The sequence below is a fragment of the Ranitomeya imitator genome, chromosome 1 (assembly GCF_032444005.1).
Source record: "Ranitomeya imitator isolate aRanImi1 chromosome 1, aRanImi1.pri, whole genome shotgun sequence".
NCBI classification, from domain to species: Eukaryota; Metazoa; Chordata; class Amphibia; order Anura; family Dendrobatidae; genus Ranitomeya; species Ranitomeya imitator.
The window spans coordinates 902703472-902721686 of NC_091282.1; the positions used below are offsets into that span (position 1 = coordinate 902703472).

At 45.1% G+C, this 18215-nt stretch overlaps 1 protein-coding gene across 1 annotated transcript in view; it reads right to left on the bottom strand.

Moving 5' to 3' along the window:
* Positions 1-18215, bottom strand: part of LOC138658203 (uncharacterized) — a 74595-nt gene that overhangs the window by 21402 nt on the left and 34978 nt on the right. Inside the window, exons 2-3 of the mRNA XM_069745715.1 lie at positions 9134-9214; positions 7786-7998 (exon numbers count right to left, since the gene is read on the bottom strand). Coding sequence (XP_069601816.1) covers positions 7786-7998; positions 9134-9214 — 294 coding nt within the window. The remainder of the gene's footprint in view (positions 1-7785; positions 7999-9133; positions 9215-18215) is intronic.

The following is an 18215-nucleotide window of genomic DNA, read 5'->3' on the forward strand; positions in this document are numbered from 1 at the left end:
GCCCCTCCTCCTCCCGCACCCAGCACCCGGCCATTAATCTCCCCATAGAGAAGCAGCCGCAGCATCGCAAGGGAAGCGATCTGTATACTATAGTGCTCTAGCGAGCATCGTCACCATAGCAACCCACAACGCTCCTGCGCTGTACGCCGCCCAAAAGTCCTATTCACAACGCTCCAGCAGGTCATTTGCAGCGCTACAGCGATTCGTTCTCGATGCACCAAGCGCCCAAAAAAGACGCTTCAGCGAACCACAATGCACTAGCGTCCTGGAAATCTGTGAAGCTCTAGCGGATAAATCGCAACGCTATAGTGACCAGTTTAAGGAAAACACACAGTGCCAACTACACAGGACTCTCTAGTGTTCTACACAAGACAACTCCATTGCTTAATTAGTGGCTTTCCTCTCTATCTTCCACAGACATTTGCAATAGTGCCACTGAGCCACGTAATTGCCGCTACAAGATACACAAGAGCGGCGGCTCCCACACCGGGTCCCCCCGGTATCAATCTGGTATCAACTTGATAAGCCACTCCAAGTCACTCCACTCATCATGAGTTTCTCCAGAGCTGAAGGGTCCTTGCAGACCCAACAATCACCAAAGTCACAAAATACTGCCAAACAAAACAAAACATATAGCAGCTACAAGCCTCACAAAGACCAAGTCAATCTCATTAGTCCTCGTAGAGCCAGATCCAGATCTCCTCCGAGAGACGTGAACCAACAACCAATAGTTAAAAGAAAAACGAGAACAGATGAAAATCCCCACCAAATGGAAAAAATGGACTCCTCCTTCTCTTCTAAAAGAAATACGCCAGGTGCATCGGGCGAAAAGTATGAAAACCTGAGAGACATAAGCGACTCTGACGAATCATACAACGACTGCAGCCCCAACCAAAGCCCTGATAAACAAAGACTTAGAAGAGAAAGCCCTTCAAGTGCCCATTCAGAAATAAACCCTCAAAACCAAAAACCACAGATAAGTATGGTTGAGGAAATGAGATCAGTATTTAGGGAAGAACTCCAAAAACATAAACAAGAATTTAAAGAAGAGATGGATAAATTCTGTGACAAAATCAACAAACAAATAGAGAACCATGAAAGGAGAATCCAAAAAATAGAAAGTTGAGCTGCAGAATCGTCTGTGGACTTGGAGTACCTATCAGAAGAGATCCACAAATTAAAAATTAAAATGGCGGACATTGAGGACAGGGGACGCCGAAATAACATAAAAATTAGAGGGCTTCCGGAATCAATCAAACAAGAAGATCTCCCACAGCATATCCAGGACATTTTCAAAACAGCAATCCCGGAGCTGTCTTCCTCTGATCTCATAATTGACAGAGCCCACAGACTTCCTCGACCTCCTAAAATCGCTTCGGACGTGCCAAGGGATACCATTCTAAGGATCCACTTCTTCCAAACCAAAGAAAAAATTATTAATTATCTCAGAATGAACAAGTTTTTCCCTGAACCCTACAAAGACCTGAAAGTCTTTCCGGACCTATCTAAAGAAACGTTGGAAGGCCGCAAAGAATTTAATAAAGTCACCTCATTTCTTAGGGAAAAGGGCATCCCCTATAAATGGGGTTTTCCACTAAAACTGCTAGTGAACTTTAGGGGGCGGACCATTCCAATCTACACACCTAACGATGGAATGAACTTCATTCATTCAATCAAAGACACCCCCACTAGAGATAAAGATTGAAAAAGACACTAAGGTTGCCGATGGGGGATGGCTGATTAGAACTTTCTGCTTTTAGGATGTTGTCCCTGTTCTTTTTTCCACAGGAGTTTCCCGTCGAGAGGGGGTAGCATCCCTTTGGGTCTACCTGATCATTCATCTTACGTTAATAAACAGGATTAATCATTCTTCTTTCTTACAGGAACTGACGCTAGTGTCTGAAAACTGTATAATAGTAAAGTTAAGTTGTAGTCGTTTCCAGTATCTGTTAATAACCTAGTTACCTACTAACCTTTTATCCTTACCTTCTAGTCACTCAGTAAAAACTCATAATGGAGCTGAACTTGATCTCATATAATGTAAGAGGGCTCAACAACCCAAGAAAAAGACACGCATTGTGGAGGGAGCTGACCGGGTCCAAGGCCAACATTATCTGCTTACAGGAAACCAAATTCCTGGAAGGTAACCATCCTTACTTTAACCATCATAAATTCCCACACATATTTGAATCTTGTAACACAAAGAAAAGAGCAGGAGTTTTAACAATGATTGAGAGTTCAACCCCGTTTGAGACCTTGGGTGAACTCAAAGACAAAAAAGGCCGCTTCCACATACTTACATGTAAAATAAACGAACAAGAACGCACAATAGCAAACATTTACGCCCCAAACATTGGCCAACTCCCATTCCTAAACAAAGTCATGAAAAAAATCGAAGAGGTCAGAAGAGGCAATTTGTTTCTGCTGGGCGACTTCAATGTCACCCCGGACAACAAGTTGGACTCATCCTCCAAAAATAGGCCCGCCACTGACTGCCTCAACATCTGGCTAGACAAAAACGAATTATTTGATTGTTTCAGGTGCCTAAACGCTAATTCAAAAGAATACACTCATTTCTCGGACATTCATCAAACGGCTTCGAGAATAGATTTAATTGTCACAGATATACACTCCTTGACAAAAATTAAGGAAATCTCAATTGGAGATAGGACAATCTCAGACCATGCTCCAGTCTCTGGGAAACTCATAATAGGTCCCCCTCTCCTAAATGCCAGATTATGGAGATGTAGCGCCAAAACCCTACATAATCCAGCTAATAAAACCATAATACAAACTGCAATAAATAATTACTTTGAAGCTAATATACCAGAGTCAACTAATCCCTGCATCAACTGGTGCGCACACAAGGCGGTAATCAGAGGAGTGCTGATGGGAATAGCATCCAGGGAAAAAAAGGAGTCTAGGAAAAGAATTCAAGACTTATCTAATAAAATTCGGACATTAGAAAATAATCTACTCAATAATAACACAGCCCCCCAGAATACCCAAAATGAACTCTCTAAACTAAGAACAGAACTCAGAGAGACTTTATTCTCTCAATATGACAATATTGTAAAAATGTAAAATTACAAATTTTATACATCCCATAATAAACCAACCAAGTACATGGCCAACAAAATAAAAAAGAACAGAATCAATAGTAGAATAAATAGAATTAATAAGCTAGATGGGATGGGAAAAATCTCTCACCCAAAGGAGATAGCAAATGAATTTGCAGCATTCTACACCAAGTTATACAACATAAACCCCCAAAATAATGACCCCACAGACAAATTGGACAAAATAGACAAAATCAAAGAATTTCTAAAACAAATAAACCTCCCCACCCTTACACCAGAAGAACTCACCGCCCTTAAAGCCCCTATAACCCCTGATGAAATAGAGAATATTGTTAAAGGGTTTGGTCTTCACAAGTCCCCAGGCCCTGACAGATTCTCAAATGCCTATTATAAAGCTTTCTCAAAATATCTTTCCCCACATCTGGCAGATACTTTCAATTATATCTTCGGCGGTGGCTCCTTCCCTAAGGAGATGTTAGCGGCCACAGTATCGGTGATCCCCAAATTAAAAGGAGACCCAGAGGCCATGGAGAATTTTAGACCCATCTCTTTAATAAACGTTGATGTTAAGATCTATTCAAAAATTCTTGCAGATAGGATCGGTCTGGTTATTCCAAGATTGATTCCAAATGACCAAATGGGATTTGTGAGAGGTAGACAACCAGCAGACGCAACCAGAAGAATCATCAACATCACAAGCTGGGCTAGGAAACAAGGAATTCCCATAACACTACTGTCACTTGACGCTGAAAAGGCCTTCGACAGAGTTAACTGGGACTTCTTAAGAGAATGCCTAGCCAAATTTGGCTTTGACAAATCCATGACATCACACATAATGGCCTTATACTCCGATCCTAAGGCCAGCGTCTACTGCAATTGTCAAATTTCGGACCCCTTTAGTATCAGGAATGGTACTAGACAAGGTTGCCCACTCTCTCCGATCTTATTTAACTTAGTTATTGAACCATTAGCAGAAATTATAAGATCCAACAATAAAATCTCAGGCATCTCCACACCCACTAGACACCACAAAATTTCACTCTTCGCAGATGACATCATTTTATCCCTCTCCAACCCAGAAGTCTCAATTCCCGAAGTGCTTCAAATTATGGAAAGATTCTCCACATTCTCAAACTTTAAAATAAACGAAGCCAAGTCCAATATACTTCCAATAGGTCTTAACAAAGACCAAACCCAAATCATAAAGAACTTAACAACCTTGAATTGGTGTGAAAAGGAACTCACATACTTAGGCATCATAATAAATAAAACAACTAAAGGGACAATAAAATCAAATTTTAACCTGCTAAAAGAAATACTAAACAAAGACATCCTAACACATAGAGATAACACACTGTCATGGTGGGGTAGAGTGCTGACAATGGGACTATTCACCCTACCTAGACTCCTCTACATCCTTAGATGCGTTCCCCTGCCATTTCCAGACATCAGCTTCACCCACCTACAGGCACAGATAAAAGCCTTCATTTGGAATTCAAAAAAGTCAAGATGCGCCACCCAGACTCTTTGTAAAAGAAAAATAAACGGAGGGATTAACATTCCAAACATCAAAGCCCATTACCACACCCTGCTTATAAAACAGAGTATCCATTGGCTGCAGAGCTCTAGCCCGCCAGTATGGTTAGATCTTGAGACAGCACTAAACAATAATCGTCACCCAAAATCGGTTATCTACAAAACAATATTTGGCAACCTCCCAGATTCAGTATCTCACCCCCTCTTCCAGGCAATAGCCTCAGCCTGGAAGAAACTATCATACCAAAAAAAAGGCCTTAAACACTCAGCTATCTTAAGAAATATCCCCATCTCCCTGGCTTATTCCATAATCGACCAAACCCTCCCTAAAATATGGTTAGATTCAAAGATTAAGAAAATTGGGGATATACACACAGGAGAGGCATTCATAAGCTTCCAAAATATGAAATGTCAATATGGTATTCATTCATCTTCCTTCCTTGAGTTCTTGATACTTAAAAAGAACATAGGATCTTTTATGGGGAAGAGACCTAAATTATCTGAAACGTCTATCAAACTTCTAAGCAACATAGGACATTGCATATTTTGGAGCCACAAATTCATATATAACAGCTTCAACTCAGATTTCATTCTAAGAGCCCCCCGATGTCTAAGTGGGAACAAGAAATAAAAAGTATCCACAGTATTGAGGAGTGGGAGGAGGCTTTCACCACTTCTTACCAGTCCACCCTCTCAATGGCTCTACAAGAGACTCACTTCAAGGTAGTTTCAAGATGGTACTACACCCCCAGTAGATTGGCACACATGGATACCATAAATTCCGCTCAATGCTGGAGAGGCTGTGGCCAAAGAGGTGACATCATGCATATATTCTGGAGCTGTCCTGCGGTAAACCCTCTGTGGAAGAAAGTCTCTAAAGAAGTTATCAACAAACTCACAAATGCACCCTTTCATTTGAAGCCCCAGGGAGCTTTGTTGTCTCTTGGACTCGGTCAGCTCGATCATAATCAGAAACTATTGGTGATACATATCTGTTTAGTTGTAAAAAACTTCATTGCTTCCCTTTGGAAAACTCAACAAACCCCATCAACAAAAGACATTATCTCAAGGATCTCACTACATAGATCCCACGAGTTTCACTTCGCAATTGCTAACAATCAGTACCTAAAATTCGCAAAAAAATGGTCCAGATGGGATCAGCAATTCCCTACTCCTATCACTTGAAATAACAGTCCTGTTCATGCTCCATTCGCCAATCATAAAAAGTTCTCCTGTTTTTAGTGCTTTCGTCGACTCATAAAGAGTCAAATAATGTGTCGTTTAATGTTATTACTGCTCTTACACATGTTCTTGAGTATCTTGTAAATGTACATAGTTCCTGCAATTTATTATCTATGCACTTCTAATGTGAAAATCGTTTTGTTATCCCCCCTAATGTCAGGGGGTTTGCCTTTTCCCTCCCCCCCTTTTTTTTTTTTTTTTTTCCCCTCTCCTTACCCTTTCCCTCCCCCCCCCACCTCCTCACCGCCCCCCCCCTATCTCCCCCTCCCCCCCTTTTTCCCATTAAAGTTGAAAATCTAATAAAATATTTTGAAAGTAAAAATGTGGCTTTACATCTGCATCAAAAACTCAACAAATAGGGGAAAAGCATAAAAAAATCCCGCGGAAAACAAAAAAACACAGTATTTCTGCAGCGTGTGAACATGGCCTTAAAGACACCAGAAGCCAAATGTCATTTAGTGAAGCTACATAAAGATGAGAAAGTTCTAGCGGCTCTGACTGTGAATGAAAAAACAAAAAAATAATCAATAGGTCTTAACTAAAGATGACTTTGTGCCAGCCCTGGCTAATCAAAAGCAGCACCAGAATATAAGGGTTTCACGTCCTCTCGTCCAGCCCCCAGGTACCACTGACCTGGACGCTAAACCAGAGGCCCATGAAACAATCTGCTCATCTCTAGTCCCAACTGTCGTGGATATCAACACAACTGATGGTCCCAACCCCATTTATAAGGCAAGAAATCCCACTTATTAAACCTGGCAGGGCACACCTGTGAAGTGAAAACCATTTTCACTACCTCTTGAAGCTCTTCAAGAGAATGCCAAGAGTGTGCAAAGCAATCATCAAAGCAAAAGGTAGCTACTTTGAAGAACCTAGAATATAAGACATATTTTCAGTTGTTTCACACTTTTTTGTTAAGTATATAATTGCACATGTGTTAATTCATAGTTTTGATGCCTTCAGTGTGAATTTACAATTTTCATAGTCATGAAAATACAGAAAAATCTTTAAATGAGAAGGTGTGTCCAAACTTTTGGTCTGTACTGTATATATCCGTTTTTTTCACGGGTACAACATGTACCCATAATAAACTATGGTGCTATTCACATATCCTTGCTTTTACACGAACTGTGTGCCAGTGCAAAACAAATGGAGACATATCCATCTTTTTCGAGCCCCATGGATGAAAAGGGCCTAAACAAGTCTATGGGTCCCAGAAAAACATGTACAGCACATGGATGACCACACGGGGGGTTACAGCACATGGATGGCCACACTAGGGGTTACAGCACATGGATGGCTACACTGAGGATTACAGCACATGGATCGCCACACTTGGGGTTATAGCACACGAATGGCCACACTGTGGTTTACAGCACACGGATGGCCACACTGGGGGTAGCACATGGATGGCCACACTGGGGGTTACAGCACACGGATGGCTACACTGAGGGTTACAGCACACGGATGGCCACACTGGGGGTTACAGCACATGGATGGCCACACTGGGGGTTACAGCACACGGATGGCCACCCTGGAGGTTACAGCACACGGATGGCCACCCTGGAGGTTACAGCACACAGATGGCTACACTGAGGGTTACAGCACACGGATGGCCACACTGGGGGTTACAGCACACGGATGACTACACTGAGGGTTACAGCACACGGATGGCCACACTGGAGGTTACAGCACACGGATGGCCACCCTGGAGGTTACAGCACACGGATGGCCACCCTGGAAGTTACAGCACACGGATGGCCACCCTGGGGGTTACAGCACATGGATGGCCACACTGGGGGTAGCACATGGATGGCCACACTGGAGGTTACAGCACACAGATGGAATTTCATACTAGCATACCAGCAAGTAGCCCAAAAACTTCATTCTAGCTGGAGTAGTGCAAAGGTATTCATATATATCTTACCTTGCAGACGATATAAGTGGTCTGATGGGTGCAATTTGCAGGTTCCTCTCTGAATATTGCTTTCATTATTCTACAAGAACCTTGCAGAAAATCCGCTCTTTTACAGGACACCTCATGTGAAGGGCTTTTATTTGGCATCAGCTGAAATACTGGGCATATATCATCCACATCTTCCTCACTATTTGGGGGATTTTGTACTTGTGAGTTGATTATCTGACAAAAGACAAAGAAGTATAGCAGTGTGACAATTTCCACAGATTTCAGATTACCTTGTATCCGGTAACAACTGACAATTATTCAGACTCTATAATTTCTATTAGGCTTCTTTCACATTTCCGTCGGTACGGGGCTGTCACGAAGCGTTGGTGCGACGTACCGACGGAAGTGTGTGCTTTCACATTTCCGTCAGACTGCAGGGTGAGGAAAGATCGTGAGAGTGATATTTCCTGCTGGGCATGCGCAGTCTGAAACACCTGATGCGACGTACAGAAAAACGATCCCTTGAACGTTTTTCTGACGACGGTCCGCCAAAACCCAAGGCAACCAGTGCACGACGGACGCAACGTGTGGCCATACGTCGTGATCTGTCGGCAATACAAGTCTATGGGAAAAAAATGCATCCAGTGGGAAAATTTGCAGGATACGTTTTTTTCCCAAAACGACACATTGTGATGGATTCCCAAAAACGGAAATGTGAAAGTAGCCTTACTGTATGCTTAATAAATGCCAGAATCCTCTTAAAAAGAATCAGTTATTAATCTTTTGTTACAGAAGCCAATCTGAGTGAGCACAATTGCATCAAAGTGAGGCTGCCACACCAAAACTCAACTTTAAACTACTTCTAGTAGTTTAGCAGTTTTAATTGAGTTCTGGGGGTGACAGCCTCACTTTTATTAGACTGTCCCCCAAAGTGGTAAATGAGTAGGGCCAAAATGAAATGTACTGCTCATACTAATTTTATTTTCAGGCGATTCTCTCCCCTCAGTTATCCCTATTGTCTAGTCAATGCTTCCACCATCCTGGTACATTTGACTGAATTACCAAACGTTTATTACATTATTTCTCAGGTATTGTTGCCTCAGGCCTCATTCAAAAGGCTTTTTTATGTTTAACATAAAAACGCAATCTAAGTAATAATTAATTTATGACACATTACTTTTAAATGCTCCCAGTAGAGAGTAGAAAAATGATTATGCAGCTTTGGTTAGAGACTCCAACTCTCAATCTATACTTTTTAATCTATCCTCCTAGTTACATTATTAAAGTCAGTGTAATTAGTTTCTCCTTTATCAATAATTTTGTTTAAGTTTTGCGAAGAAAGTCAATATTTAGTTATGAAATTATTTACCTCAAGAGATGGGATATTAGAGTTGGATAATTTGATGTCATGCATGTTTTCCAGGAACATCTGGAGCAGCCAAAGAACACTCTGTAGAAGAAGTAAAAAAGTATTAGGTCGGGATCACACTTACCGTATGGAAAATCGGTCCGAATCTCCCTGCCAAGAGTCGCAGGAGTGTTCTCCGTATGGTCATCTTTATGTAATCCGTTTGCAATGTGATGATGTGATTTTCTCGCACCTATGTATCCGTATGACATCCGGATGCAGTGCGATTGCTATCCGATTGCAATGTGATGTTAACATGAGCTTTTACATGCAGCAATTCTCTGTCATTTACACATCATTGTCAAAGGAAATATTCATCAAAACACACACATATGTATATATTATATAAATAATATGGGCTTTAAATATGGTTTAGGCACACTGGGGCTCAGAAGGGAGGGGGGGCATTTGGATTTGGGAGTGGAAAATTTGGAAGACCACTATATTTCCATTAACATATGATAGAACTGAGTGTGGGCTTGCTTTTTTGTGGACTGAGTTGAAGCTTTTATTGGGAACATTTTACATAACATTTATAATCACAGTTATCCGCCACTTTATGCTGAGCACTTACATTGGAGTTTCCATCTAAATCTCTGTGTGACAAGACAGATGAAAACTGTGGCCGATGGCACTTTTATGCAATCCTAAAAAGAAGGACGCCAATGGATTACAGGTTCTATGGCATCCACAGTACCTCCATCTACCTCATTATAGGGAATCATCCACCGGGGGTTCTGTCTGAATTACATATTTCAGAGATTTACACATATTGTGCAAATTGTCTCTTCAGAGAGGAAGAGAACTAGAACTCTAGAACCACCTATTGGAAGGTAGCAATCCTACAAGTCAATATTAACCCTTTAATGAGCCTTGTCACATGACTTAGGATAATAGCCAAACCAGAATGTCAATTTGCAGACACTGTGTTTCGGGGTACTGCCCCTCATCAGTGCAAAGCAGAGATCTGGTTTGGCTGTGTGAGAGGCATCAGACCATTATCCAAGAAGTATCGTTTCTCCTTGCAGAGATCGACATGCTAAGCATGCCGAGATGAGGAGACTTAAAGGGAACCTGTCACCCACCTCAGGCGTTTGTAACTAAAAGAGCCACCTTGTGCAGCACAAATGCTGCATTCTGACAAGGTGGATCTTTTAGTTATGATGCCTGCACACGCTGAAATAATCACTTATAAAATGTGCCCCCTCTTACCTTGAAATCGCCAGGGAGGCGGGTCTTTCCTTCCTAATCAGACGCAACACAGCCGTCACTCCGGGCCTGTGCGCGCCACCTCCTCAGCGTTGTTTGAATCTGTCCCGGAGCCTGCGCTGTGTTGTTAACCCTTGGGCATGTGCAGTGAGTGCTGCCCGCCCTCTGTCCTCATTTGCAGTCTAGCTGACTGCGCCTGTGTGGCCGCCCTGCCAGACATCCCGCCCCGCAGTGTGAATAAATCGGAGGCTGGCAGCTGACATCAGCCGCAGCCAGCTCAGACTGGCCCACCGGGGAACCAGAGGATCCTCCGGTGGGCCCTGGCACTGACACCTGCTGGCAGGGCCCCCACTGCTCCAGGGCCCCCCTCCCCGCCGCCCGCCACCCGCCTTGCATACTCACCCTGCTCCAGCAATGGTCTCGGCGTCTGCACTGCAGCTCGTCCTGAACGAGCGGTCACGTGACACCGCTCATTAAGGTCATTGAATATGCGCATATTCATGACCTTAAATGAGCCGTGTCACATGACCGCTCAAGCAGGAAGAAGGTGCTGCACTGGCGCCGCCGCCTGGAGTCGGGACAGAGCGCGAGGGATGTCGGCACGGCCGTGCAGTGGGATAGGTGAGTAAGAGGGATGGGGGGGATGGAGGAGGACATAAGCCGGCGCGTCGAGCAGGAGCAGGAGCGGGTGCGGGTGCGGAGAGATAAGCCTGCATACAGGGGGGAATATAAGCCATGCATACAGGGGGGAATATAAGCCATGCATACAGGGGCGGACTATGAGCCATGCATACAGGGGGGAATATAAGCCATGCATACAGGGGCGGACTATGAGCCATGCATACAGGGGCGGACTATGAGCCATGCATACAGGGGCGGAATATGAGCCATGCATACAGGGGCGGACTATGAGCCATGCATACAGGGGTGGAATATGAGCCATGCATACAGGGAGGGGATATGAGCCATGCATACGGGGAGGGGAATATGAGCCATGCATACATGGGGAGATATGAGTCATGCATACAGGAGGGGTAATATGAGCTATGTATATGGGATGGGAGGGAGATGAGCCATGCATACAGGAGGGGGGTCATTATACAGTATTGAGCATCATGTGTGGCCGTTATACAGTATGGAGCATCATGTGTGGCCAATGGACATTATAAAGTATGGAGCATCATGTGTGGCCGTTATACAGTATGGAGCATCATTTGTGGCCATTATACAGTATTGAGCATTATGTGGGATCATTATACAGTATGGAGAACTGTGTGGCCGTTATACAGTATGGAGTACTATGTGTGGATGGTCATTATACAGTATGGAGCACTGTCTGGCCGTTATACAGTATGGAGCAATGTGTGGCCATTATACACTATGGAGCATCATGTGTGGCCATTATACACTATGGAGCATCATGTGTGGCCATTATACAGTATGAAGAACTGTGTGTGGCCATTATACAGTATGCAGCATCATCTGTGGCCATTATACAGTATGGAGCATTATGTGTGTTGGCCGTTATACAGTATTGAGCATCATGTGTGGCCATTATACAGTATGGAGCACTGTGTGGCCATATTTTTGTTTGCTTATAATTATTGTATATAAAACAGTGTGATCAGCAGTGCTAAATGGCTGCGGTCGGGACGTGGATATGGGTGTGACTAGTTGTGAAATGGGTGTGGTCAGAGGCGTGGCCTAAAATTTGCCGCGGCGCACTACGCGCGCCGCAAACTTTATACCTCCTTCCCTTCTTCAAAAGTTGGGAGGTATGGTACCACATTTGCCAGATCACGGCAAAGTGCCGCAAATCCCACATGGAATGAATGAGGCCGAACTTAGAGTTGCCATAAGTGATCCGTTACACGGCAGATGCAGAAAAACTGCCAGATCTGCTGCAAAAGGCGACTTTCACATCAGCGATTCTTGCCAAAGTCACTGCCGATAGTGTCATACTCACCAAAGGGGAGGCAGCACTAAAAGTGCCGAGGGCAGCAGAAACTCTAAATACGGCCCTGGGGGGCTACATTATATTCTGTGGAGGGACTGCATTATACTCAGGGTACTACATTATATTTTATCGGGGGGCTACATCATACTATATGAGGGGTTACAGTATACTCTATGGGGGGCTGCATTATATCCTGTGGTGGGGCTGCATTATTCTCTCAGGGAACTACATAATATTATGGGGGCTACATCATACTATATGAGGGGGCTACAGTATACTCTATGGGGGGCTGCATTATATTCTGTGGCGGAACTGCATTCTCTCAGGGGACTACATTATATTCTGTGGTGGGTGGTATTATACTATATGAGGGGGGGCTGCATTATACCCTACGGGGTGCTACATTATATTCTATAGTGGGGACTGGGTCATACCTGAGAGGGTTGCATTATATTTTGGGGGGTGCTGCATTATATTCTATGAGAGGGGACTGCATTATATTTTATGAGGGGGCTACATTATATTCTGTGAGGGGGCTACCCCAACCCTTGCTACATTATTAAGACGTGAACTGCCTTATATTATACCCTGATATTAGCGCTTTTTACCGCACAATTGGTGGTCTTGTATCTATTTCTATGTAGCTACATAGTGGACCCCAAGAATGATTTTCTCTGGTCGGGCCAAGGTGCTCCAGTCCGACGCTGGCCGCAGCGCGCATGTTGCCGGCGTCTGATGTCATTGTCAGTTGCCGGCGAGTGCGCGCTTCAGCTGTGAGGAGGGAGCTTCGCTGAAGGAGCGCGGTCAGGTGAGAAGAACTCTTTTTTTTTTTCTTTTTTTTATTGCGAACGGCAATCCGGGGGCCCGGGCCAGTATGCTGGACACTGGGGGCAGAGATGCGGGACACATTGGGGGCAATATGCTGGAGACACTGGGGCAGATTGCTGGACACACTGGGGGCAATATGCTGGACACACTGGGGGCAATATGCTGGACATACTGGGGGCAATATGCTGGAGACACTGGGGCAGAATGCTGGACAAACTGGGGGCCATATGCTGGAGACACTGGGGGCAGATTGCTGGACACACTAGGGGCAATATGCAGGAGACACTGGGGCAATATGCTGGACACACTGGGGGCAATATGGTGGACACACGGGGGGCAATATGCTGGACACACTGGGGGCAATATGCTGGACACACTGGGGGCAATATGCTGGACACTCTGGGGGCAATATGCTGGACACACTGGAGGCAGGATGCTGGACACAATGGGGCAATATGCTGGACACACTGGGCGCAATATGCTGGAGACACTGGGGCAGATTGCTGGACACACTGGGGGCAATATGCTGGATAAACTGGGGGCAATATGCTGGACACACTGAGGGCAGGATGCTGGACACACTGAGGGCAATATGCTGGAGACACTGGGGCAGAATGCTGGACAAACTGGGGGCAATATGCTGGACACACAGGGGGCAATATGCTGGATACACTGGGGCAGATTGCTGGACACACTGGGAGCTGAATGCTGGACACACAGGGGGCAGGATGCTGGACACACTGGGGGCAGGATGCTGGACACACTGGTGGCAATATACTGGACACACTGGGGCAGGATGCTGGACACATTGGGGGCAGGATGGACACATTGGGGGCAGGATGCTGGACACATTGGGGGCAGTATGCTGGACACATTGGGGGCAGGATGCTGGACATATTGGGGGCAGAGATGCTAGATACTGGCGGCAGAGATGCTGGACACTGGGGGTAGAGATGCTGGACATTGGGGGCAGAGATGCTGGACACACTGGGGGCAGGGCTGGAGACAGATGGGGCAGGATTGGAGACATGGGCAGAATGTAGATACGGGGCATGATTGGAGACACGGGGCAGAATGAAAGACATGGGGAAGGATTGGAGACAGATCTGGCTGGATGAAGTGATGGCGGTCTGTGCTGGATGACAGATGAAGGACTTCACCTAGAGACGTCACTGGTGAGTCAGCGTTACTTATACACTGACACTATACACTGTATACTATATACAGAGGTCCTGTGTACAATGTCACCAGTGATCTCTGTATTACCTCTACACAGGCACTGCATACTAAGCACAGATCTCTTGTGAATAATGGCACTTATGGTGATAGTACTGTTTTTTTTTCTTCCTAACTGAAGGGTAAATTAACTAGATCAATGGATGTTTGACAAGTTATAGTTTCACACAGCAACTATTTTTCTAGAATAATCTGGTTCAGGTATATGATGACCCCGGCGCATGACCCCGTCACATGACCCCGTCACATGACCGGGGGGCCCACAGTGTCTGAACAGCCCGGGGCCCTGACTACCCTTAATCCACCCCTGTGTATGGTAGTTTGTTTATTGGTGGACAAGATGATATTTTCAGCGTTACTATTTTTATTTACATACATCTTTTTGATTTTTATTCCACTTTTTGTTCAGTCGTATGATAAAGCATTGTTTTTTGCCTCTTTTTTTTTACCGTGTTCACTGAAGGGGTTAGCTAGTGGGACAGTTTTATAGAGCGGGTCATTGCGATAACAAATGTGTACTGTTATTGATTATTCTTTTATTTACATAAATAAATGTATTTATTGGAGAAATATTTATTTCTTTGTTTGTTCTTTATTTGGGGATTTTTTTAAAAATATTTGTACACTTTTTAATAATTTTTTTAAAAAACTTTTTTCCATTGTCCCAGGATGGGACAATACCGTATAGCATCAGCACTGCAGAGCATCACATCAGCGTCTGACAAGCGGGAAAGGAGGCATCTCAGGTTCTGCTTTCTGCAGGCATTAAAAAACACATTCCCTGCAGAAACCCACGGCCATATTGCGGCCGAGGGTCTGCATGGAGTGTAAGGGCAAGTAACTGCTTGCTGTAGGTTAGTGAGATAGGGAAAAGTTCAAGTTGCAGTAGGGAGCATCTGTGATCATTGCTGCCATTGGGTGAACGACTAAGAGGACACCTTTAAGGAGTCCTTGGATAGAATGACATGTCACGAGAATGTTATTACCTGGTGGTTAGGAGCACCCGGAATGACCTGATAGTTAAAACTCACGCAGGACAAGCTCTGGGATGTGGGAGCTCTGCTGACCGCAATCCCTAATCCTATAACACACACTAGAAATAGCCGTGGAGCGCTCCTGACGCTCCCTAGGCGCCTCGTCACAGCCTAAGAGCTAGCTAGCCCTAGAGATAGAAAATAAAGCCTACCTTGCCTCAGAGAAATTCCCCAAAGGAAAAGGCAGCCCCCCACATATATTGACTGTGAGTAAAGATGAAAGTCACAAACGCAGAAATGAAACAGGTTTCAGCAAAGGGAGGCCAGACTTACTAAATAGACAGAGGATAGGAAAGGTAGCTTTGCGATCAGCACAAAAAACTACAAAAGACCACGCAGAGTGTGCAAAAAGACCTCCGCACGGTGCGGAGATGCCACTCTGCATCCCAGAGCTTCCAGCTAACAAGACAAAAGCATGATATCCAGCTGGACAAGAAAACAATGAACGAATTAGATACTATCAGGAACTTAGCTTTTGCTGGAATAGACAGGTCACCAGAAAGATCCAAGAGCGAACTGAACCAATGCAGAAACATTGACAGCTGGCATGGAGTAACGATCTAAGTGGAGTTAAATAGAGCAGCCAACCAAAGGATAAACCACGTCACCTGTGTAAGGAACCTCAGAAGCAGCAGCTCCACTCACAGCCACCAGAGGGAGCCCACGGACAGAACTCACCGAAGTACCATTCACGACCACAGGAGGGAGTTCGACAACAGAATTCACAACAGTATTGAGGAGGGGTCACCGAACCCTCACCAGAGCCCCCAGGCCGATCAGGATGAGCCAAATGAAAGGCACGAACTAGATCGGCAGCATGAACATCAGAGGCAAAAACCCAGGAATTATCCTCCTGACCAAAACCCTTCCACTTGAACAGGTACTGGAGTTTCCTTCTTGAAACACGAGAATCCAAAATCTTCTCCACCACATACTCCAACTCCCCCTCGACCAACACCGGAGCAGGAGGATCAACGGAGGGAACCATAGGTGCCACGTATCTCCGCAACAACGACCTATGGAACACATTATGGATGGCAAAAGAAGCTGGAAGGTCCAAACGAAATGACACAGGATTAGGAATTTCAGAAATCTTATATGGCCCAATGAAACGAGGCTTAAACTTAGGAGAGGAAACCTTCATAGGAACATGACGAGATGACAACCAAACCAAATCCCCAACCCGAAGTCGGGGACCAACACAGCGCCGGCGGTTAGCGAAACGTTGAGCCTTCTCCTGGGACAATGTCAAATTGTCCACCACATGAGTCCAAATCTGCTGCAACCTGTCCACCACAGTATCCACACCAGGACAGTCCGAAGGCTCAACCTGCCCTGAAGAGAAACGAGGATGGAAACCAGAATTGTAGAAAAAAGGAGAAACCAAAGTAGCCGAGCTGGCCCGATTATTAAGGGCGAACTCAGCCAAAGGAAAGAAGGACACCCAATCAGCAGAAACAAAGCATCTCAGATATGTTTCCAAAGTCTGATTAGTTCGTTCGGTTTGGACATTAGTCTGAGGATGGAAAGCCGAAGAAAAAGACAAATCAATGCCCATCCTAGCACAAAAGGACCGCCAAAACCTTGAAACAAACTGGGAACCTCTGTCTGAGACGATGTTCTCCGGAATGCCATGCAAACAAACCACATGCTGGAAAAACAATGGCACCAAATCAGAGGAGGAAGGCAATTTAGACAAGGGTACCAAATGGACCATCTTAGAGAAGCGATCACAAACCACCCAAATGACCGCCATCCTATGAGAAACAGGGAGATCAGAAATAAAATCCATGGAAATATGCATCCAGGGCCTCTTTGGGACCGGCAAGGGCAAAAGCAACCCACTGGCACGAGAACAGCAGGGCTTAGCCCGAGCACAAGTCCCACAGGACTGCACAAAAGAACGCACATCTCGTGACAAAGAAGGCCACCAAAAGGATCTAGCCACCAAATCTCTGGTACCAAAGATTCCAGGATGACCAGCCAACACCGAACAATGAACCTCAGAGATAACTCTACTAGTCCATCTATCAGGGACAAACAGTTTCTCCGTAGGACAACGGTCAGGTCTATCAGCCTGAAACTTCTGCTGCACGCGCCGCAAATCAGGGGAGATGGCAGACAAAATTACCCCCTCTTTAAGAATACCCGCCGGCTCCGGAACACCCGGAGAGTCAGGCACAAAACTCCTTAACAGGGCATCAGCCTTCACATTCTTAGATCCCGGAAGGTATGAAACCACAAAATCAAAACGGGAGAAAAAGAGCGACCATCGAGCCTGTCTAGGATTCAACCGTTTGGCAGACTCGAGATAAGTCAAATTCTTGTGATCCGTCAAGACCACCACGCGATGCTTAGCTCCTTCAAGCCAATGTCGCCACTCCTCGAATGCCCACTTCATGGCCAACAACTCTCGATTGCCAACATCATAAATGCGCTCAGCAGGCGAGAATTTTCTAGAAAAGAAGGCACATGGTTTCATCACCGAGCCATCAGACTTTCTTCGCGACAAAACAGCCCCTGCTCCAATCTCAGAAGCATCAACCTTGACCTGAAACGGGAGCGAAACATCTGGCTGGCACAGCACAGGGGCAGAAGAAAAACGACGCTTCAACTCCTGAAAAGCCTCTACAGCCGCAGAGGACCAATTGACCACATCAGCACCTTTCTTGGTCAAATCAGTCAACGGTTTAGCAACACTAGAAAAATTAGCGATGAAGCGACGGTAAAAATTAGCAAAGCCCAGGAACTTCTGTAGGCTCTTCACAGATGTCGGCTG